Source organism: Humulus lupulus, chromosome 6 (genome assembly GCF_963169125.1).
Source record: "Humulus lupulus chromosome 6, drHumLupu1.1, whole genome shotgun sequence".
Lineage (NCBI taxonomy): Eukaryota > Viridiplantae > Streptophyta > Magnoliopsida > Rosales > Cannabaceae > Humulus > Humulus lupulus.
In genome coordinates, this window is record NC_084798.1 from 27878727 (window position 1) to 27902302 (window position 23576).

Genomic DNA, 23576 nt, shown 5'->3' on the forward strand with positions numbered 1-23576 from the left:
CATTTGTGGTGGTTATAGTTTTCACCAATATTGGTGGGACATTGAAGAAAATATTAAATATTATGGTATAATATACACAATATCTAGAAAAATTATTATGTTTCATAGGATACTAACACATATATTATACTTCAGCTTAAAGATATTATTTCTTAATCAAAATCCTTACTTCTATATCATATTTTTCTTTGTTATTAGCTTGTTGTATTTTTATTGTTTTGCTAAAAGTTTATTAGTTTGTTGTATATTTATTGTTTTGTTAAATAATCTTTAGTTATGAGCTTTATTATGAATATTTATTAATTATAGTGTTTAATTATTAAATTATTTGACGATAAGTATAAATTGTTCACACCGCACCATATTTTTGTAGTGTGATTTATGCAGTTTGAGGTCTATGCGATATGGGTAGTAGTTTGGAAATTGCTCAAACTACATTTGCAGTGCGACCCAATAAATTAGCAAAAAATCGCACCACCTCCACCATTAAACACCCCAATCTTTAGTCAATCTAACACACCGAAAGGCTTGAAAAACATTATATGTATATATATAATGTGTAATTTTATATCAATAAATAACATTAGTCCAATAAAGATAAGTTTATATGATTAAATTATACCTATCTCAATATTATTGAGTGGAAAAAGTGTCACCTAAAGGACAAGTAGTGTTTATAATACATAAATGCTCATATGTTGAATTGAATAGTACAAAGAAATGCTTATGTGTGTGAAACCTTTCAATCTTGACCAATAAGGTATAATACCTTAGTGCTTGCTTTCTATGCCAAATAAAATAAATGAGTGTAAAAGAGAGAAAATGGGAAGGAAAGAACGTTGCAACCCGCCCAACCTGAATAATCTGCCCAAACTAATCCGAAAAAACTGCCAAAAAATGCAACTCGAATAAACCGACAAAAATTTAAACCGCCAAATTGTTACATTGGGCGGGTTGAAAATAATTATCAACCCGCCCAATATAACCCAACCCGTCCAATTAAGAGCTTACTATTTTTTAATACATTTAAATATATTAATATATTATCTACATAATTAAATTTATATATTTTTAATTGTATTTGAACTTTGGTTTGTAATTGTACTTTAGACTATATTAATTTTCCTTTTCATTTTAAGGATATATGTTTGTTACTTTGTTTAATACTTTTAATGTTGATGCAATTATTAATATATTATTTAATATATTGCCAATTAATTCAAATAAATATATAAATTAATTAAATTTTGTTTTATTTTTTTACTATAAATTCAAAATATTATTTTAAGCTTAAAAAGATAAATTCACACTATTAGTACTAGTATTTAAAGGAAAAAAACTACAAAAATGTAATCTTAAAAGAAAAATTCTTCTCACTTCGGTTTTGGCAAGTTAACTCGACCAATCCGCCCAAATTATTGGACAGGTTAAAATGATTTTTTTTCTTAATTAGGCAAGTTATGGATTCATTTTTCCTAACCCAATTATTACATTAGACGAATAAAAATATCTTGTAACCCAACCAACCTACCCAATGATCAGCCATAGGGAAAAGGAGAGGAAAGCTAAAATAAAACACACCCCATTATAAAATTTAGGATATTACACTAACTATGATTTTATATAGGAAGAAAAAATACACTATTAATAAAAAAAGTAAAAACAACCATAAAAATATTAACAAATGAAATTTTTTATGTAAATTATTTTTTTTAGTGAATTTTTTTATATAAATAGTTAAGTGAAAAATAAAAAAAACATAGTCGTGTAATTTTCACTATTTTTAAAAGGAAGGCTTCGAGTAATGGGAAGTTAGGTGTTGGTTGGTTGGGTTGGGTTGCAAAGATGCTGCTAAAGAAGAGTATTCTTCCTTCCCAAGTTCCTCGTCTCTTGCGGTGCCTTTACCTTTGACTTTGCCTTTGTTTACTTTCACAACACAAACAACTCCTGTTTAGTCTTCTCAGTTCCAGAATGAGTTCAGTCTCAGTCTCAGCCTCAGCTGAAACTACCATTACTCCAAAAGTACCCAAATTCTTTTCCATTCAACACACTCCTCCTCCTTCTCCAACTCAACATCATCCTCATGCTATTTCAACTTTCAGTCTGGTCTCCTATAACATTCTGGCCCAGGTAATATTACTTTATCATTACACCTATTTATATATGTGTACATACTCTCATATACTTTCCTCATTACAGGCTTATGTGAAGAACTTTTATTTTCCACACTCTCCATCTCATTGTCTCAGGTATCAACTTGTATATCTTTTTGTTTCACATGATATTGATGTATGAAATTTGATTGAATTGAATGATGATCATATTTGTTTGATTTTTGTGGAATGAACTTGTGAGTTGGGAAAATTACAGTCATATTTGCAAAATGACGTTAATAAAAACTTTATTGGCAACAAAAATGATGTTCATAGTTACTCAAATAAATTATATTTAACAAGTGACCTTATGGTCGCATAAATAGACCCCCTTTTGGTCGCTTAGTGTAAAAATGAGAGAGATATTTTGCCAATTTTACTTTTTGAAGCTGTTGTTTTGGTGAATTCTGTATCTTTAATGGCTTTGTTATAGCTGGAAAGCTCGCTCACAAGCAGTGTTAACTGTTCTCAAGAAACTTGGGGCTGACTTTCTCTGCCTTCAGGTCTATCTTTTACTAATTTTTCTTCCTCTCCATATTTGTTGCATATAGAATCTAATTTCTCTAATATTTAAGCTAAGTTTCTTATTTAATACAATCTCATTGCCTATGATTGTGAACCTCACAGGAAGTCGATGAGTATGAGAGTTTTTACAAAGGAAATATGGAGAGAAATGGTTATTCTAGTATTTATATTCAGAGAGGTGGTTATAGGCGTGATGGATGTGGGATTTTTTTCAAGCATGACCGGTATGTCGATTTTGTTGTCATTTTGACAGCCAAACACATGTTGTCAGATTTGAATTCGACAGCTCTAGTATTTGTATTAGACTATAGTGTCCCACATGGAATATGTGTAAGAATATTGAACTATTAATAAGAACATGTGTAACTCCACTAATCACCAATTGGTTTTTAGATGGAGCCTCATGATTCTTGTCATGGTATCAAGAGCCAATTCCCTAGCGGGCATTCGATCCACACCGATCCAAAAGAGTGAGCCAAGCCGCACGAGATCCGGATAGTGCGAAAAGACACTTGAGATCCAAAAAAATAAGCGAGCTGACAAAATGGGCCACTTGTGATCAGGTGATTCAAGATTGGTGAGCGAAAAATCGCCACCATCTTGAGGGGGGATATTAGACTATAGTGTCCCACATGGAATATGTGTAAGAATATTTAACTATTAATAAGAACATGTGTAACTCCACTAATCACCAATTGGTTTTTAGATGGAGCCTCATGATTCTTGTCAATTTGTAATGTCAAATATTATCTTTAGTAAGTTCCACACTCTAATATTTGAGTATTTGGAACCTACTTATTATATGTTGAATGAATACTATAGGATTGTGTTGGTCAGTTTGCTAGACCTAATAAGAAATTTGAGTTGGGCAATTGTACTACTGTTGATTATCATAATATGATACTGATACTGATGCCGAGCCTGCTTAATGATTTGTCTTGCGTGTGATTCAGTGCAGAGTTAATTTTACAGGAAGATATAGACTACAATGATCTAGTAAACTCAATTCAAAATGAAAACTTATTGATCAATGATGAACAAAATGACAAGAAAGCTCCTGAAACTAGAGATGCTGAAGTGAAAAGTGGTAAGTTTATCTTTAACTGATTGCTGTTGTTTTATGGTTTAATGTCTGTTTTTGAGGTTTAATTCTCACAAGGGAATTTAAGTTTCGATGAACTTAAGTTGGATTTTCTATAAATAAAGTGGTTAATAACAGTTGCTAATTTTTCTATCCAAACATTTAAGTTATTCATTTTTTCTTCTCAATAAGGAAAAAAATAAAAGTTTAGAAAGAAGCTCTTTTCACTTAAGAGTCTAGCACAATAGTGTTTTGGACTTTCAAAGTTGATATTTGGAACACCTGTGATCAATTGTGCTATAGAAATAATTTTATAATATGCAGGGAGACATTCCATAGACCAATAAGTTCGATCAGTTATATAATTTTCTAGTTTCAAATAACTTTTAATACTAGCCCTTTGGCCTTATTTTTTGTATGGCTTTCATCTAATGATGCTTGTGTTTCCCTTTGAGGATTTGGTTACTAAAGGAACATTTTTTTGGAAGCTTACTTTTCTGATTCTCTGTTTGCAGGCTCTACACTAAAAGGTATTTCTCAGGATCGGGGGGGTCCAAACGATCCTCGAGTGAGGCTAAAACGTGACTGTGTTGGTATTATGGCTGCATTCAGACTTAAGCATTCTCATAATCCTATTGTTATAGTGGCAACCACACATCTTTATTGGTAAAGTTTCATTATTATTGCATGTTTCACTAGACAACTGCTGCTAATGCTTCTTTAGCTTGGCCTATGTTCGAACTAATCAATGTCTTTGTCACAGGGATCCAGCATGGGCTGATGTCAAGCTTGCGCAGGCTAAATATCTTGTATCCCGTTTAGCTCAATTTAAAGCATTGGTGTCCAACATATTTAACTGTGCATCTTCCCTAATTTTGACTGGTGATTTTAATTCAGTTCCAGGGGATAAGGTATGTAAGCACTAAGAATTTTGATTCTAATTCAACTACTTTTCTCTTTTTCTTGCTTATTCTCTACATCCATTTTCTCATTAGTTTCTTCTGTCCATTCCTTGATGTTCTCTTCAATTTGAAAACAATCAAAGGAAAATACTTGTTATTGTCTACTCATGCATATTGCTTCTCATAGGCATGCATCAACACTATTGAAGCAACTTTGAAAATTTGCCATGCTAAAAAAACATAATTGGTTTTCTCTTTTGGATGCATAGAACCATAGTCAAACAGAATATTCCCCTTGTTTTATTCTGTACAAAAAGCACAAGTGTTGTTGCAATTGTCCTAACATTCTTAGTATTTCAGGTTTACCAATACCTTAGTTCGTGCAACGAATCCTCTTCCTCAGAGACAGTGCAGAACGATCGCGAAAATGTTCCTATTCGTTTATGCAGTGTCTACAATATTACAAAGGGGGAGCCTAAGTTCACTAACTGCACACCCAAATTTACAAATACACTGGATTACATTTTCTTTTCTCCTTCTGATAGCATAAAACCAGTGAGTTTGCTTGAGCTTCCAGAATCAGATTCTTATGATGTTGTTGGTGGACTACCAAACTCAAGCCATCCAAGTGATCATTTACCAATAGGTGCTGAATTTGAAATCTCAACTCCTCAGGTATAGTTTTGTTTGATAGAGCAATTAACATTTGCATTAAGATTAATACCATATGTGATTCAATACTTCATAAAAGAAATTTTCTTGTTGAAGTGCCTTTGTTTGGAACTTTCCTTGTTTTTTTTACTATAAGCAACCCTCTTATTTTGGAGGCTAATTCTTATCCTTCAAAATTGGTTTGTTGGTTAAATTAAGGGTTTTATCCCCTGAGTTTTTTACTATTTTGCAATTCAGTTCCTGAGAATGTTTTTTTGTCATTTAATTTCTTAAGTTTTAAAAACAGTAGCAATTAAGTCCTGACTAAAGTCTTTTAATTAGTTAATTTTTAACAAAATTATAAACATTTTATGAATAATTTTAACATTTTTTTAAAAGAAATATTATATACCTCCAAATGCTTATTTGCTTAGTTTTATTTTAAAAAAATGTATTAATTTAATTTATTTTATATTTTTTAATTGTCATTTAAATTTTAAATAAATAAACAATGTCATATATTATAAAAAAATAACATAAGCATATCATACAAAATTAAGCCAAAATAGTCTATAGTTTTTAAAAAAAATGATATTTATTTTTTATTTTTTTAAAAACCGTTAAATCAAGAATCCATTAGAGACCCACTTTTTACATTTAAAAATATGATGCATTCTAGTTTTAAAGTAAATTATTTGATGTTGTTTATTAGTTTAAAATTTAGTGCTCATTATAGTTTAAATTTTGGTAATTTTATGTTTTAATTTATATATTATATAAGGTGATTCTAGTTTTAAAATTAAATACTTTTTTTTCTAATTTTCTTTTTTAAAAAACATTCAATATAATAAAATATTCCAAAATTTTAAATTAAAACCATAAATATAAAAAAATTATTTGATCAAATTTTATTTATTTAATTTAAATTTTTTTTAAAGGCAACAAAAAGTTATATATAAATACATATCATTTAATTATTAGTTAGAACAATTAAATTAAGTAATGTCTCATTCAAAAAAAATAAACGAAAAAATAATAAATATATATATTTATGTCTTATGCTACTATTACATATATGTTTAGATAAACAAAATACATTAAATAATAAAATAAATAATTAATAAAAGAAAAAAAGAATAAATTTAAACACATATGTTTTTGTTATAGTTTTGAAAACATAATTGATAGAATACTTTAAATACTTCAATATGAAATTTTAAAATATGTGATGACTCATTTATTATTTTTATTTTTAAATTCAATTTATTTACCTTATTTAGATGACTTTATTATTGTAATATTTTAAAAAAAAGTATTTATCTTATTTAGATGATTTTAAAACTAACCATGTTAGAAAACAATAAAAAAAAAAGTGTTAAATCTAATGGAAACCAACAATTTCTGTTAAACTCACATTTATAATATATAAAAATATTATATTGTATAGAATAATAATAAAAAATCCATCGAAAAACTAAGAATTTTATGAAAAAAAATAAACAATGAAGACTTATTACTGTTTATAAAACTCAAGAACTTGATTGTCAAAAAAAACTTCTTAGGGATTGAATTGACAAACAAAGTTTTGGACATTTTATGTTAAAATTTCTTAAATTAATTTATATTTATCTAACTTTTTTCACTACACCAAATATATGAATTAGTAACATTTTTAAATGCCACTATTAATAATATTTAGTGACATTTAATGTTTTAGTGACATTTGTGGCAAATGTAAGTTATTCTAGTGTCACTAAAAATTCAAGTGTCACTAAAGTGATTTTTTAGTGGCATTTTAAAATGCCATTTAATCCTAATTAGTAACACTTTAAAATGTCACTAAATTATTTATTATTTATTTATTTTTATATTCAAAGAATTTTTTTAGTGACATTTCAAAAATGTCAAAAATACTAGTAAGTTATATCAGTGAAATTTTTTTAAAATGCTATTGAAAAATATTTTTATAATATAGAATTTGTTTCAATTAAAATAATATTAGGCATGTCATTCAATGTTTTCCATATATTAAATAATAATTGATTTAAAATAATTTAGTACAAATTTAACTTAATATTTCAATATACATTCTAATAAAAAAAAAATTGACACATAAATATTATAATAATATAAAAATATAAGTAACATAACAATTTTTTTACAACAAACTACAACAACAACAATGAAAATTATATTTAAACTATCCATACATCATCAACGAAAATCAAATATTTACATGAGTCTATTTTTCTAAGACAATAAAATCACATCATTGAGTCATGGAGTTGTGTATCTGATTCTCGTGAAATCTGCATATTTTTTTAGCAAAACAAATAACAAACATATAATTATTTGTACACATATATAATGATATTTAATGCAAGAGAATTGCTTTAAAATTGTATTCAACTTACCACAAATGTCGTCGGCCATGCAATAGGTGCTCCAACAACTTCACCAATTGTCTTAAAACATCCATATGCTCTAATTAATTGCTCGTTAGGTTGGATGGGAACTTGAACAATAACTTCAGAAAAGAAATCTCTAAGCTCTTTCCCTCCAACTTCTTTTGATGGATCCTTACTACTAACTAGACCGATAGCAATTGTTTGAGGATCATTAGTGACACTCTTAAGATTAACCACTTCTCCGACCTGCACAATATAAATTATGACATAAAGATATTTACACAAATGGATTCAATAGTAAAAGATATATTTAAATAGTTAAGCAATATTGGGGTACTATTTACTTCAGCAACAGGAGTATCATATGATGAAGATGAAAATAATAGTCGCCGTTGTGGTTCTTTGTTACGTGACGGACAAGCACTTTTGACCTACATTTATAATAGTATATTAATAAAATAAATTAGTTTATTGTTAGTAATCTTAGAAACCATTTTATAAAAATTTAACCAATTGTGAAGACGTGACATTGTCATTATGATTCGGAGCCTGCACATACACATATTCAATTTTAATTACTACAAATTATTGAATAATAATAATCAAATTTAAAGAAAAATTAAAAGTCTAACCTCAACTTGTACAATAGATATGTCATTGACATTGTTTTGTTTGCTCGAAAGAGTTTGAACTTGAGATGTTAACTCATTTATTTTAGATTTTAGGGCATCTACATACTCCTTTTGATTTCGCCTCCAAGTGGATTTGTTTTCCCACACATCAGATGGACAAACACCAAATCCATACATGCGAACTGATCCATGTTTTTCTTTACCCATAACTTCAAAAAAAGTGTCATTCATACTCTTTTCTTTTGAAGCATCTTCATTCAATTCTTCTTTCTCTTGTAATCATAACTATCATTAATTAATATAAGTTAATAAGTAATAAAACAACATGCTCAGGATATATAACACAATAATTAAGAAGTATTCAATCATACCATTGCTTCTTTTGTGTTTTCATCAACAACACTCTTATCCTTCTTTGTGTAGCAAATTTTAAACATAGATGCACATGTGGGTGTACTTCCACCATCCTCCTTCTACAAATGAACATATTCTTGTAATTAAAAATTAACCAAGGAAGGCATAATTATGAAATAACATTCAAGTTATTTGTTAAAATTAATTTTCAAGTTTTACCTGCAATGCTCTAATTTGTGCAAAACTATTTATGCCAGTTGTATGGTTGTATTTTTTTTCTCCACGACTAGTCTTGTTTTTAGCACACTTACTCTAAAAGAACATCAAAAGCTATACACTTAATAAATATGTTAATTAAAAGTTAAAACAAAAAGTACCTTTGAATTCGTGAAAAATGATATAAAACAATGAAGTTAATTAAAGGTTAAAACAAAAAGTACCTTTGAATCTTCTGTTGCCCAATATTTTATCAATTTCTCCCATTGACCATCATATACTCTTTTGTCCTTATATTTTTTTTGCTCCTCAAAAGATAAGTGCTCCGAATAATAAGTAGTCTTAAGGTAAGATTTCCAATTTCTAAGTTGCTTGCCACAAGTCCTCATAGTCCAATTCTTCACAAGAGGAGGAATGTCAAATTTTTCCTAAAAGAATAAAAGTATTGACTATTATCAATTTTAAATATACTAACTAGAATTAATATTAGAAATGTATATATTAAAATTACTTTAACTATTAATCTAAAATGCTAAATTAAATAAAAAGAAAAAATAATAATTTTACCTGTATGATTTTCCACATTCCATCTTTGTACTTATCAGGTACCTCATGCCAATTCTTGTAGTTAATTGGAGCATTTTTTCCATCTCGTACTAATGTCCCAATAAAGCTTGTAAGTTTGTTTGCATTTTCATCATGTGGCTGCCCAAAATCGTTACATGTAATTTGTATCTTTTTACCATCATGATTGCCCCAAATATCACGCATTTGTGTAGGACCTCGAGTTTTCTTTTTACTAGTATTATTTGTCAACAAATCTACAAATGGTCCAGCACTATCTTCGTCTTGTCTAGCCAATCTACATTGCATATATGGATCCATACCTACAAACGTTTCCAAAAACAAAGTAGAATAGTTATATTTAATATTAAAGTAACAACTAAAATCTCAAATATCATAGAATTTACTCACTGTTTTTTGTATTAATAACAATGAATGAGAACATGCTTTAAAAACATTTGAATCACAATGAATTAAGTGGTTGCTTTACTTATTATTATTCTTTCTAGTCATAATGCTTTACATTTCAATTTTTCTCTTTGTTTTCTATCGTTATACTATATGAACCTGGAAACTTTGGTTAAGTGTACTATTTGCGTATTATTAAGAACATGAGTAACATAGGACTGATTCCTAAAGTGTCAGAAAATGATTTTGAAAAATGTGATTTTTGTAGTCAAGCAAAAATAACTAAGACTCCTCATAAGTCTGTTACTAGAGAATCTGAGCCACTAGATTTAATTCATTCAGATATTTGTGAACTTGACGGTACGTTAACTAGGAATGGTAAACGTTATTTTATCACTTTTATTGATGATTGTTCTGACTTTACTTATGTGTACTTGATGAAAAATAAAAGTGATGCACTTGACATGTTCAAATTATTTGTGACTGAAATTGAGAATCAATTCAATAAGAAAATTAAAAGGTTTCGTAGTGATAGAGGAACTGAATATGATTCAAACATGTTTGTTGAGTTTTATAATTCACATGGCATTGTACACGAAACCACTGCACCATATTCACCTGAAATGAACGGTAAAGCTGAAAGGAAGAATCGAACTTTTACTGAATCTGTTGTGGCTATTTTATTGAATTCTGGTGCTGCATCTCATTGGTGGGGTGAAATTCTTTTGACTGTTTGTTATGTGCTGAATAGAGTTCCTAAGTCTAAAAGTAAAGTTTCACCTTATGAGATCTTGAAAAATAGGCAACCTAACCTGTCTTATTTTAGAACTTGGGGTTGTCTGGCTTATGTTCGTATACCTGATCCTAAGAGAATTAAACTAGCAAGTAGAGCCTATGAATGTGTATTTATCGGATATGCAATGAATAGTAAAGCATATAGGTTCTATGATCTAAATGCGCATGTTATTGTGGAATCAAATGATGCTGATTTTTATGAACATAGATTCCCTTTTAAATTGAGAAATAGTGGGGGCGCATCTACTAGCAACATTCCTGTGATTAGGAATAATGAACATATTGAGGATAGAGAATCAGAACCTAGGAGAAGTAAAAGAACTAGAGTTGCTAAAGATTATGGTTCTGATTTCTGTGTCTATACATTAGAGGAGGATCCTGCTAACCTCCAAGAAGCCTTGTGCTCTCTAGATGCTGACCTCTGGCAAGAAGCAATAAATGATGAGATGGAGTCTCTTGAGTCTAACAAAACGTGGCACTTAGTTGATTTACCTCCTGGTTGTAAGCCTATAGGTTGTAAGTGGATTTTGAAAAAGAAATTGAAACCCGATGGTACTGTTGAAAAATACAAGGCTCGTTTGGTAGCCAAGGGTTTTAGGCAGAGAGAAAACATAGATTTCTTTGACACCTTTTCACCTGTTACGAGGATAACATCCATTAGAGTTTTGATTTCCCTAGCTGCAATACACAATCTAGTTGTACACCAAATGGATGTTAAGACTGCTTTTTTGAATGGTGAATTAGAAGAAGAAATCTATATGGATCAACCGGAAGGGTTTGTGATCCATGGCCAGGAACATAAGGTTTGCAAGTTAGATAAATCTCTGTATGGTCTTATGCAGGCACCTAAGCAATGGCATGAGAAATTTGACAATTTAGTTATCTCACATGGATTTAAAGTGAATGAAAGTGACAAATGCATTTATTATAAATCTGATAATGACATTTGCACTATTGTATGTCTATATGTGGATGACTTGCTCATATTTGGTTCGAATATCCATGCTGTTAATGTTGTGAAATCTCTGTTGTGTGCTAACTTTGATATGAAGGACCTCGGAGAAGCGAATGTAATCCTTGGTATTAAGATTACTAGGTCCGAAAAGGGAATTTCTCTGGATCAATCTCACTATATTGAGAAGATTCTAAAGAAATATAATTACTTTGATTGTAAACCTGCTTGCACACCGTATGATCCAAGTGTAAAGTTATTTAAGAACACTGGTGACGGTGTAAGACAATCTGACTATGCGAGCATCATTGGCAGTCTTCGATATGCCACTGATTGTACGAGACCCGACATTGCCTATGTCGTGGGATTATTGTGCAGGTTTACTAGCAGACCTAGTATAGAGCATTGGCATGCTATTGAAAGGGTCATGAGATACCTAAAGAGAACCATGAACCTTGGATTACATTATCAGAAATTTCCAGCTGTTCTCGAAGGTTATAGTGATGCAGACTGGAACTCTCTGTCTGATGACTCCAAAGCAACAAGTGGCTATATCTTTAGTATAGCTGGTGGAGCTGTTTCTTGGAAATCAAAGAAACAGACTATTTTGGCACAGTCCACCATGGAGTCAGAAATGATAGCACTAGCTACAGCTAGTGAAGAAGCAGGTTGGCTGAGAAGCCTGCTAGCTGAGATCCCTTTATGGGAAAAACCGATACCAGCTGTGTTGATCCACTGCGATAGTACCGCGGCTATTGCAAAAATTCAGAACCGTTATTACAATGGTAAGAGACGACAGATACGTCGTAAGCATAGTACTGTTAGAGAGTTTCTCTCAACAGGAGCTATTAGAGTGGATCATGTACGCACTGATGATAACCTAGCAGATCCTTTGACGAAAGGATTAGCTAGAGAGAAAGTCCATAAAACATCGAAGGGAATGGGACTATTGCCCTTAGAATGATGAATCACTCATGATGGTAACCCAACCTAAAGACTGGAGATCCCAAGAACTAGGTTCAATGGGTAATAACAAGTTGTGAAGTGATATGAGTTGAATCATGCTATTTCCATTAAAGCAAATAGAAGCATGAATTCCTGAAGCGATGAGAGGATGAGTTAATAGAAACTCTTAATGAGATCTATACTCTATGTGGAGTGGAGTACCGAGCTACAGGAGTACTCTTGATAGACTCACCTACGTGAATGTGGAAGTGGGGCCGCTTCCTATGGAATTTGGGCAAAATTTCTAGAGCATTCACTATACTGGGATAGACGTGCATGGCCATTAACGCACGGGCTGTTTTGATTACACCCTTGAAAGGTTGGTGCGTGGTACGATGTTAGAAATAGAGTTCAAGACTACGTATCACTCTAGTATAATCTAAATCGTATTCACTACGCAAATGTTCAAATCGAAAGATACATTTGTTTATGCACAATCTTATAGATTCTGAAATTGCTCAAGAAAATATTTTTAAAAATTCAAGTGGGGGATTGTTGGAACCTTTTCTTTTGAATTATTAAAAAATTGATACATTTGTGTGTGATATGGGAAAAGTCCCACATGGATTTGGAACACTTTTCATGGAGTGTATATATATTGCAAGTGCAATGACTTGGGGTGTGCCCCAAGGGGTACCCAGTTTTGTGCGAATGGGTGAGGACTCACACACTTGACCACCACACACGTGCGCGCGCCGCCGCCGCCGTCCGTCCGACCGAGCCGAGCTGAGCTGAGCTGGCTGGCGGGTGGGTGGTGTGGTGTCATATTAATGTTTTATTTTTTTAAAACAAAGGTATCTAAACGTTTATATCATCTTATTAATTAAATTGATTTTAAAAACGTTCTTTTTAATAATACCAAAAACGATTTTATTTTTATTAATTGAATATAAACGTTTTTTAGCCGTTTTACTCCTCTGATTTATTAAAGAAAAAAAAAACGTTTATGACCGTTTTGGGGATTTCTCTGTGTATAAATAACAACAGAACCATTTTGGAAAAAAACAGAACAGAAACACAGAGTTCTTGGTTCTACGAAATTTCTCAGAGAGCAATATTATAAAGGGTGTACAAGAACGATCCTCTCGGTGCAGGGAGGATTCGTACAGAGGCTGTTTTATCCTGGGGACGGCGTGGTTGATAGACTGCCGTGCACACTTGGGGCAGAGCCGCGAAACGTCTTAAAGAGAGCGACTTTGTCCGCGACTCAGCCAGAAAAATTTGTTCGGTAAATTCGTTCCATTTTATTTTTCTATTGTGGAATATCAAATCATATATATAAATATATATATGTATATATAAATATACATGATTTTGATACTAAAATAGTTTCTCGTTTTTTCAAGCTGGTTTGTTCTTTTTTTATTTGTCTTTAGGCTTGCTGAAAAAAAAAATGGCTTCTTGTTCTTTCTTATTGAGAGATTTCAAATGTATAATGCAAGAAAAAAAAGAAAGAAAGGATCACCTTAAATATTGAGATAGTTTTCAAAGGTATAAATTATTGTCAATTATGATTTTTCTTCTAATAAGACCATCCTTGCTTCAGCTTCCATATCTGTAGTTTGCACATTTCAATACCAAACAAAAGTTAAAAATAGAAAGGTTAAAAAAATCTGTTCGGAAATAGAGATATATAGACCACTGAATGTTCATATAGTCTTACCACATATTTTCTGTAATTTTTTTGTCCTTGGTTTCTGCAGATTTGAGTTGAGTGAAAAAGTAAGGAAGATTGTGCGATGATCAGATTTTTTTGGTTTAAAAGAATCGTGAGCTTAAAAAAGATAACTGTAATTTTTCAATTACGCGCTTTTTTTTCTTCAATATATATGTATATTTAAATGTTTTGAGATTTTGTTATATTTTACAAACAAAAAAAAAACACGTTAGATTTTATTTATAATTATGTATATTATTTAGTTTTCATATATATATATATATATTAAATATAATATAATATATCATTGAAATATATATATTTAAAATTATTTGGGTTTAAAATGATGATTATTTTAACAAACTTTACTATCTTTCATATCATATATTATTATATTTTTTACACAAAAATAGGTTATATGATATTTGATTCAAATTTTAAATTAAAATAAAAATATTTAAAACTAACTTCATTCCAAGAGAAACTTCCAAAATGAAAATAACTTTTATAGAAAGAAAAAGCGTAGCATATTATTAACGTGAATTAAGAAAGAAATTTTGTCCAACTTGTTTTTCGTTTTGTGATACTGGTCTTACCACCCTTTCAACTTTACTTTTGAAATACCTCATAAGATTTGTTTTTAACGTATACATATTTTGCTGAAAAAAAAAACAAATATATTGATACATGTGAAATCACAGGAGCATTGAGGGAAACCTGTTTTCTGGACCTATTCCTCAAGAAATTGGAAATTTGGTCAATCTGCAGAGATTGTAATTTATTATGTACCTGAATTTTTATTTTTATTTTCATTACTATTTTCCAACTATTGATTATAACAAATGCTATCATTACCTTTCTTCAGTGTTGTATCTTCAAATGGTTTCACTGGAGTATTGCCAGTGGAATTGGCCAAGTTGATCAACCTGACTGATGTGTAAGTTTGTTTATTTATTTTTTAATCAGCCTTTGGCTTTGTGGACCAAAATAGGTCAATCAATATATATATATATATATATGTATATATTTAAATGTTTTGAGATTTTGTTATATTTCACAAAAAAAAAAAAAACCACGTTAGATTTTATTTATAAATATGTATATTATTTAGTTTTCATATATATATATTAAATATAATATAATATAATATATCATTGAAATATATATATATTTAAAATTATTTGGGTTTAAAATGTTCAGTTACGTTATCAATGATTATTTTAACAAACTTTACTATCTTTCATATCATATATTATTATATTTTTTACACAAAAATAGATCATATGATATCTGATTCAAATTTTAAATTAAAATAAAAATATTTAAAACTAACTTCCATTTGTTTTAAACTTAATTTTGAATTAAACTTACTCTCCAATTATTTCGGTTAAACTATAATGCAAAAAAAATTAATTGCTAAGATTAATTATATATATATATATGAATAGATAGATTATACAAATCTCTACTTCTTAATCTCCCACTATTGGTCTTCCTAAAATCACTTCACAACACTTGTTTCCAAATCTAAAAGCTATGTTGATTATACTTTTGAGGTAATTCTTCTTTTTATGTTTTCCTTTTTATTTTTCTTGTAAAACATAATAAATCTAAAATTAATTGAGTTTGTATGTGTATTTAGTATTTTTGATATAGAAGAATGTATGTTTAAATCTAATAAAACATTATTTATGCTTATTAAAAAACTTAAGTTCTTTATTTTATTTAAAATCCATTCCATAATGGTGTTTAATTTTTTATTTAAAAATATTAAATCATAAGTTTTATTTCATAAGCTCACATAGAGATTGATGTATTCCAATTTGCTTCAGATTGTAAATAAGGTGATTAACAACTTATGATTCTTCTTTAAATAATGTATTGTTGATAAATTATTAACTTATTCATTTTTCTATTTTTTAATTTAATAAAATCCCATCTAATTTTATATTTTAAATATAATTTAAATGTATAATTTATTTTTGTAAAAATATGTATAATTTATTTATTCTTTTATGCTTGAGTTGTTATCAATTAAATATCCAAACTCATATTAAAATCATTTATTCATTCATGATTAATTTTAAATTTGGAGATAATATAAAAAATTCAAAAATATTAACACTCACCGAAATTGGAACTTTTATATATTTTCAATTAATATATATTTTAAAATAACATTGAATTCTTCATAATAATGAAAAATCACTTCATATTTTTATTTTAAACGAGCCTTCTGTTTGCCATAACAAAACTAACTGAAGTCTTAAACTTTATTAACATGCATAGTTTTGGGAGAATTTATAACAAGGAAAAAAATTTGGGGGTACAATCTAGTAGTGGTAATAATTCAGGGAAAAAAAATCATATTTATCCTTTGTTATTTGATCATCCTTAAGTGTGATTGACTCAAATTTTTATTTAATATTATTTGTAGTAATTTTTCTAATCAATTGATTTGATATCTTTTTCCCAGTAATAATGGATAAGAGTTGGATGAATCAATCTAGATTGAGTGATTCATATGCAGAAGGAGTTAATATATTTCTTGATTTTGCATTTAAAAATGCAAGTCATGAAGAAAAAATTATATGTTCGTGTGTAAAGTGTGGTCTTATTACACCTGTCACTCGCACAACTGCATTTGAACATTTGATATGCAATGGATTTGTGGAGGGTTACACTAAATGGGTATTGCACGGAGAAACTTCTTCACATGCTGCGCAGAATGTTGAGACTCCTAGTGATATTCACGAGTCAAATTATACCATTGATATGGAAGGAGTTATACATGATGCAGTTGGACAGAATATTGAAGGTGATGAATGCAAAATTGAAAATGATAATCTTCAAGGCGAAGGCGATGAACCAAATGCGAAAGCAAAAGAATTTTATGATTTGATAAAAGATGCAGAGAAAGAACTTTACCCAGGTTGTACTAGTTTTACAAAGCTCTCATTTGTTATTCAATTATTTCATATTAAGTGCATGTTTGGATGGAGTGAAAAATCGTTTGGCAAGGCACTTGACTTATTTAAAAGAGCGTTACCAAAAGGTGAAACATTACCCAATTCTTTTTATGAGACCAAAAAATTAATCAACATGCTAGGACTTGATTATGAGAAAATTGATGCATGTCCGAAAGATTGCATGTTGTATAGAAAAGAACATGCTAATGACACAGAATGTGAAGTATGCTCTACACCAAGGTACGTTAAATATAACAATTTATATTCTTAATTTTTTTAGTCGACATACTTTCTAGATTAGACTAACCTTACATTTTAATTATCAAAATAGGAGTGAAGCTAAAGTCTTGCGCCACTTTCCGTTGATACCAAGGTTACAAAGATTATTTATGTCATCAAAAACATTCAATTTTATGACATGGCATCATAAAAAAGAGCATACAAGTGATGGTTGTATGAGACACCCTAGAGATTCTCCAGCATGGATTACTTTTGATCACAACCACAAGGATTTTGCTGCAGATCCACGAAATGTTAGACTTGGGTTAGCTTCTGATGGAATGAATCCTTTCAAAACATTAAGTGTTAGCCACAGTACATGCCCAATTATTTTGATACCATATAATCTTTCGCCGTGGATGTGCATGAAACAACCCAATTTCATTATGTCTTTACTCATACCCGGTCCAGATGCACCTGGAAATAATATTGACGTATATTTGAAGCCATTGATTGAAGAGCTAAAGGATTTATGGGAAATTGGAGTTGAAACTTTTGATGCATCTACCAAAAAGAACTTTAATATGCGGGCATCACTACTATGGACTATCAGTGACTTTCCAGCATATGTAAACTTATCAGGATGGAGCACAAAAGGAAAATATGCGTGCCCATCTTGTCATGAAGACACTTGCTATTTGTGGTTGAAGTACAGTAAAAAACATTGTTATATGGGTCATCGACGATGGTTAGCAATCAACGACCCATTTAGAAATGATGAAAAGTCTTTTGACGGCACACAAGAGAAAAGAATGGCTCCAACACCATTAAGTGGCTCTATGATACTGGATACGCTAGCAGGCTACCAAATTAAATTTGGGAAGACAGTTGTTAATCCTCCATTGCCATATGGTTGGAAAAAAAAGAGTATATTTTTGGAATTGCCATATTGGAAAGATAATTTATTACGACACAATCTTGATGTGATGCATATTGAAAAGAATGTATGTGAAAGTTTGATTGGGACATTATTGAGTTTAGATGCAAAAAACAAAGACAATTTGAATGCGCGTCTTGATTTAAAGCATATGGGTATTAGATCTGAACTTCATCCAAAGGAAAGTGAGTCTAAGAAAACTGTCATCCCCTGCATGTTTTACATTAAGCAAAAACGAAAAAATTGTCTTTTGTCGATTTCTAAAGACAATCAAAGTTCCAGATGGATATGCTGCCAACATTTCTAGATGTGTTGATGTAAGGCAAAGAAAAATTTATGGGCTCAAAAGTCATGATTTTCATATTATTATGACTCAATTACTACCATTAGCACTGAGGGGAATATCAAGTTCGCATGTTCGTCAACATTTAAGTACTTTGAGCAACTATTTTCGCATGATGTATTCAAAAGTTGCTCGACCACAAGATTTTATGCAACTTGAACAACAAATACCTATCATTCTTTGTAATCTTGAAAAATTATTTCCCCCATCATTGTTTGATATCATGGTTCATTTGGTGATACACTTAGCATATGAGGCAAGAATTTCTGGATCATCAGTTTACCGTTGCATGTATCCTATTGAAAGGTAAAAATCTTGATTGATTTTCATTTTATTTAATTGCAAGACATTTGTTTTAATATTTTTTTTCTAATTTTTCTATGTATAATTATAGATACTTGTCTAAGTTAAAGTCATATGTTCGGAACAAAAGCAAACCAGAAGGTTGTATTGCTGAAGGATATTTAGCTGATGAATGTTTGACATTTTGCTCAAGATACATGGAAGGTGTGGAGACGAAATTTAATCGCAAGCCTAGAAATTACAGTAATATGGAATCAAATGGAGAAACACTACCTATTTTCCAAACGACAGGTCGACATTTGGGCAAAATAGATACAGAGACTTTAGATGAGGATACAAAAGTTAAGGCACATCGATATGTGTTATTTAATTGCAATATCGTAGATTCATTTATTGAGTAAGTGTCATTTATTATATCTCTAATAATAATAATAAAAAAGTCAAACATTTTATAATTATGACTAATACTAATTCATTTTGTAGGGAACATCGTAATATAATTGCACAACAAAACTCTCGTCAAACAGCAATGACCATCGGTTAGATTCATAGCCAATCATTTCCTTCATGGTTTGCTAACAAGGTAAGTTGTTGTTTTTTTATATAAATTTTGCATTAACTTAATAAGTCACATAAACATTGACTATAATTATTACTTTTTGTCAAATTAGGTAGAAGAATTATATGATAATGGGGATAATCGAGTATCTGAAGATTTACGTTGTTTGGCAAAAGGACCAAATAATGTTTCCTTTCGATTTAAAAGATATCTAATAAATGGTTTCAGGTTTCACAAAAAAGAAATCGAAAAGAGCTTAAGAACTCAAAATAGTGGAGTTATTATGATTGCGAAGACTCAAAGTTTCGCAAGTAGTAGGGATCCAAATCCTGTTTTCGGAGAGGTTACATTTTATGGAATGTTAACTGATATTATAGAACTAGATTATTCTTCAGAAAATCGTGTTGTGTTATTTAAGTGTGATTGGGTTTCAAGAAGTGGTGTTAAAAAAGAAAATGATTGCACAAGAGTCAACTTTTCAAGATTGCTACGTGACGACGAGCCCTTTATACTAGCTTCTCAAGCAGAACAAGTAATGTATGTCAAAGACCTCAAACACGAAGGATGGCATGTTGCTTTAAAAATAAATCCTAGAGACTATTATAATATGGGCATGCAATCACACGATGAAAATGTGGAGTCTTATTTGCAAATTGAGGTTTGTAGCACAACTATTGATGTTGCGGATGGAAATGTTAGTTTGGTTAGGGAAGATATGCAAGACATAACTATTGATACATCATTGTCATTTGATACAAATGACATGGGTGAAGAAGCTTAATTATTGTAATTTTCTTTCTTATTAATATTTTGCATAAATTGCTAAATTTTATGTCTTAATAATATTTATGGAGTTAATCCTATGCTAGTATTTATTTGATTATTTTTTCATCTATTATTAGGCCTAAAAAAACTACATTTAAACTCATAGTATTTGTTTGTAAAACAAAAACAAATTAAAAAATAATTGACAAATAAAAAATGCCACTAAAAAATCACTAACACTTTTGAAATGTCACTAAATACTATATTTTGTGTCATTTTTACAATGTCACTATAGATACATTCTAGTGACATTTTTTTAATGCTACTAAAACTAAATATTCACAAAATTGTGACATTTTTCATCAAATGTCACTAAATCATCTATATAGTGACATTTTAAAAAAAATGCCACTAATTAAAATGTCATTTATTCTCACTAATCTGACATTTTTGATCAAATATCACTAAAATACTATTGTGACATTTTTTTGACAAGTGCCACAAATTAAAATGTCACTAATTCATAAATTTAACTGTGAAATATTATTTATTTTGGAATTTACTTAACAAATTATTTAATGTTCTTGTACTATTGTTTTATTTTAATGGTCCTATTTGTTTTTGAGAAGAAGTAAGAGTAAGAAAAAATCCAACATCCACCTTATAACTAAAAATTATATCATCAAAAAATATAAAATAAAACAAATCAATCTAGAAACCATATCAGATGTATATATGTTATTGAAAATAAAACATATTATATTAAATGTGAAAAAAGTCCCACGTAGAAAATATATAAAAAAAAACAATAATAATTACCCCACTTGACACCATTTTAACTTAACACCATTTTAAGATGTAACATCAATCCTAATTCTAGTAGCCTGCAATATATTGCGTACTCATGAACCTAAATTTATGACCTCTTTAATTTAGGATATGATTTGACTGTGTTGTGTTGTCTTAGTGTAGACACATTTAATTTGGTGTCTTAATATGTCTGACTTGCGACATGGTTGAGTCTATATTTATATAAATGATCACGATATTATCGTAATTTAAACTTGTAATCATTGACTAGCTAGCCCTGAGTATATTCAAATATCAATTAACTTTTATGTGAACATATATCAAAGAGTAGAAGAAAATGACATTAATTTTTTAGTCTTGAAAAAATGATATTATTAATTTTTTGAAAGTAATAATCAAGTATTCAAGAGTGAGCTTTTTACAAGATTTTATAAGGTCAACTTGCAGGAAGTACAATACATGCTGCAAAGCCATGATATCTCCACTCCAAGTGCCAACATCGCCACTCAGATGCGTCATTCTTTGAATCTGAACTCTGGTCCTTCAGGCACTTCTTCTGGGCGTGGCTTCTTCACTCCTAGCCGTGGCTTCTTCACTCCTGGCCGTGGCCGAGGCAGGGGCGGAAGGAACAACATTATGCTTGTTTGTCAACTGTGCAATCGACCAGGCCATATTGCATCCCATTGTTATCATCGTTTCGACATTTCCTTACAAGGACAATACAACTCCAACCCTAACAACAACTTTGCACCAAATACTCATACCCCATTTGGTTCTCAATTTCAAAACACCAACCAGCAAGCTTTCTTTACCTTTTTTGGTGACTCTCTTCCTAACAATGCGTGGTACATCGGCATGGTACATCGACAGAGGGGCAACCAACCACATAACAACTGACCCTTCCAACTTGAAGCACAGATCTGAGTTTAAAGGTATCACTCACATTGGCCATAGAAAAATTGACAGCTCAAAATACACTCTACTTTAAGAATAATATCATGTGTGTACCTTAGATTACCAAAAGTTTATTGTCCATTTCTCAGTTTCACCTTGATTGTTGTGTTGTCAAGGATCTAGTTACGAAGAGGTAGCTGCTTCAGGGAATGCTTAATCGTGGCTTGTACCAGCTGCAACTGACCTGCTCATTCTCCATTCCTGTGTCACCAGTCAACTCGCTCATGATTTTGGGTCACCTCCAATCCTATATGCAAGTTTTCAGCAAAAATAATTTGAGTCCAAGTCGTCAGTTCGTTTGTTTACCTTCAATCCAGTCACTATTTGTTGAGTCTGTTTCTGTTATAATTTAAACATTTGGCATCCCAATATCAATGTAATGAAACATATGCTAAGCAATGAAGTTTTTACTTTCAAAGAATAAATTCTATTTTGTGATGACTGTCACACAGGTAAATCAAAACACAATTACTATGGTAATTCTATTAAAGCAATCTCAACCACTTGAAATCATACACTCAGATGTATGGGGTGCATCTCCAATTCTTTCTAAAGATGGTTATATAAATAAATATATATATATTATGCCCATTTTGTAGATGAGTTTAGTAATTTTACATGGATTTTTCCTTTAAAACTCAAATTTGAAGTTTAAAAAGTTTATATGAATTTCCAAAGTCTTGTTGAGAGAAAATTTGAAACAAAAATCAAAACACTCTAATCCAATTGGGGAGGTGAATATGGAAGCTCGACACCGTTGTTAACAACCCTTGAGAATCACTTTAGACATCCTTGCCCACATACTCATCTTTAAAATGGAAAATCTAAAAGGAAATATGGACACATTGTAGGAAAACTCTTATGTTTCCTGTGATCAAGATTCTTAGAATTTAATCAGCAATGACATAAAATAATTGCAATAACTAATATATCAGATTAGTTATAATGAAAGGCTAGTAATCAAAAGTTAAATGCAGAAAAATAAAGGAAGAACACCCATAAATTTTATACAGGTTCGAACCAGATCAATCTGCCCTACATCCTGTTTGATCCACTATCATCATCATCAATTGATGCAATCTCTTAATACAATTACAGTTGAGAATAAGCACTTCCAGGACTCCCAAGAACCTTCCTCTCTCTGAGGTTCTAATCTCAAACACTTTCTAACAGTTGTGTTTTTCTCTAAGTCCTCACAACTCTCACTCTCAATTTCTCTTTCTCCGTATTCTCTCATTCTCTCTATACAACTTCTCTTTTTCACACATTTAAAATGAAAGACAACAATATATATAGGCTGCCAAGATAGTTGACAGCTAATACCGTTAGCTTAGTTAGGATTTTTAGGAAAGATCTCCACAAATTCTACCTCTTTTCTTCAAATCCTAGCTTCAACAAAGTTGTCTTTGACTCC

At 30.3% G+C, this 23576-nt stretch overlaps 1 protein-coding gene across 2 annotated transcripts; it reads left to right on the forward strand.

Moving 5' to 3' along the window:
- The first annotated feature begins 1832 nt into the window (after window positions 1-1832).
- On the forward strand, window positions 1833-22595 carry LOC133781960 (carbon catabolite repressor protein 4 homolog 4-like). Of its 2 annotated transcripts, none has more exons than XM_062221086.1 (10): window positions 1833-2130; window positions 2200-2249; window positions 2587-2656; window positions 2781-2902; window positions 3632-3765; window positions 4275-4425; window positions 4523-4670; window positions 5022-5336; window positions 21656-22140; window positions 22279-22595. In XM_062221086.1, the coding sequence occupies exons 1-9, from the start codon at window positions 1972-1974 to the stop codon at window positions 22103-22105; spliced, it is 1599 nt and encodes a 532-aa protein (XP_062077070.1). In that variant the 5' UTR covers window positions 1833-1971; the 3' UTR covers window positions 22106-22140; window positions 22279-22595. The 2 variants fall into 2 exon arrangements, with proteins under 2 accessions (XP_062077070.1, XP_062077071.1); XM_062221087.1 differs by having other exon boundaries at window positions 22286-22595.
- Window positions 22596-23576: the final 981 nt, after the last annotated feature.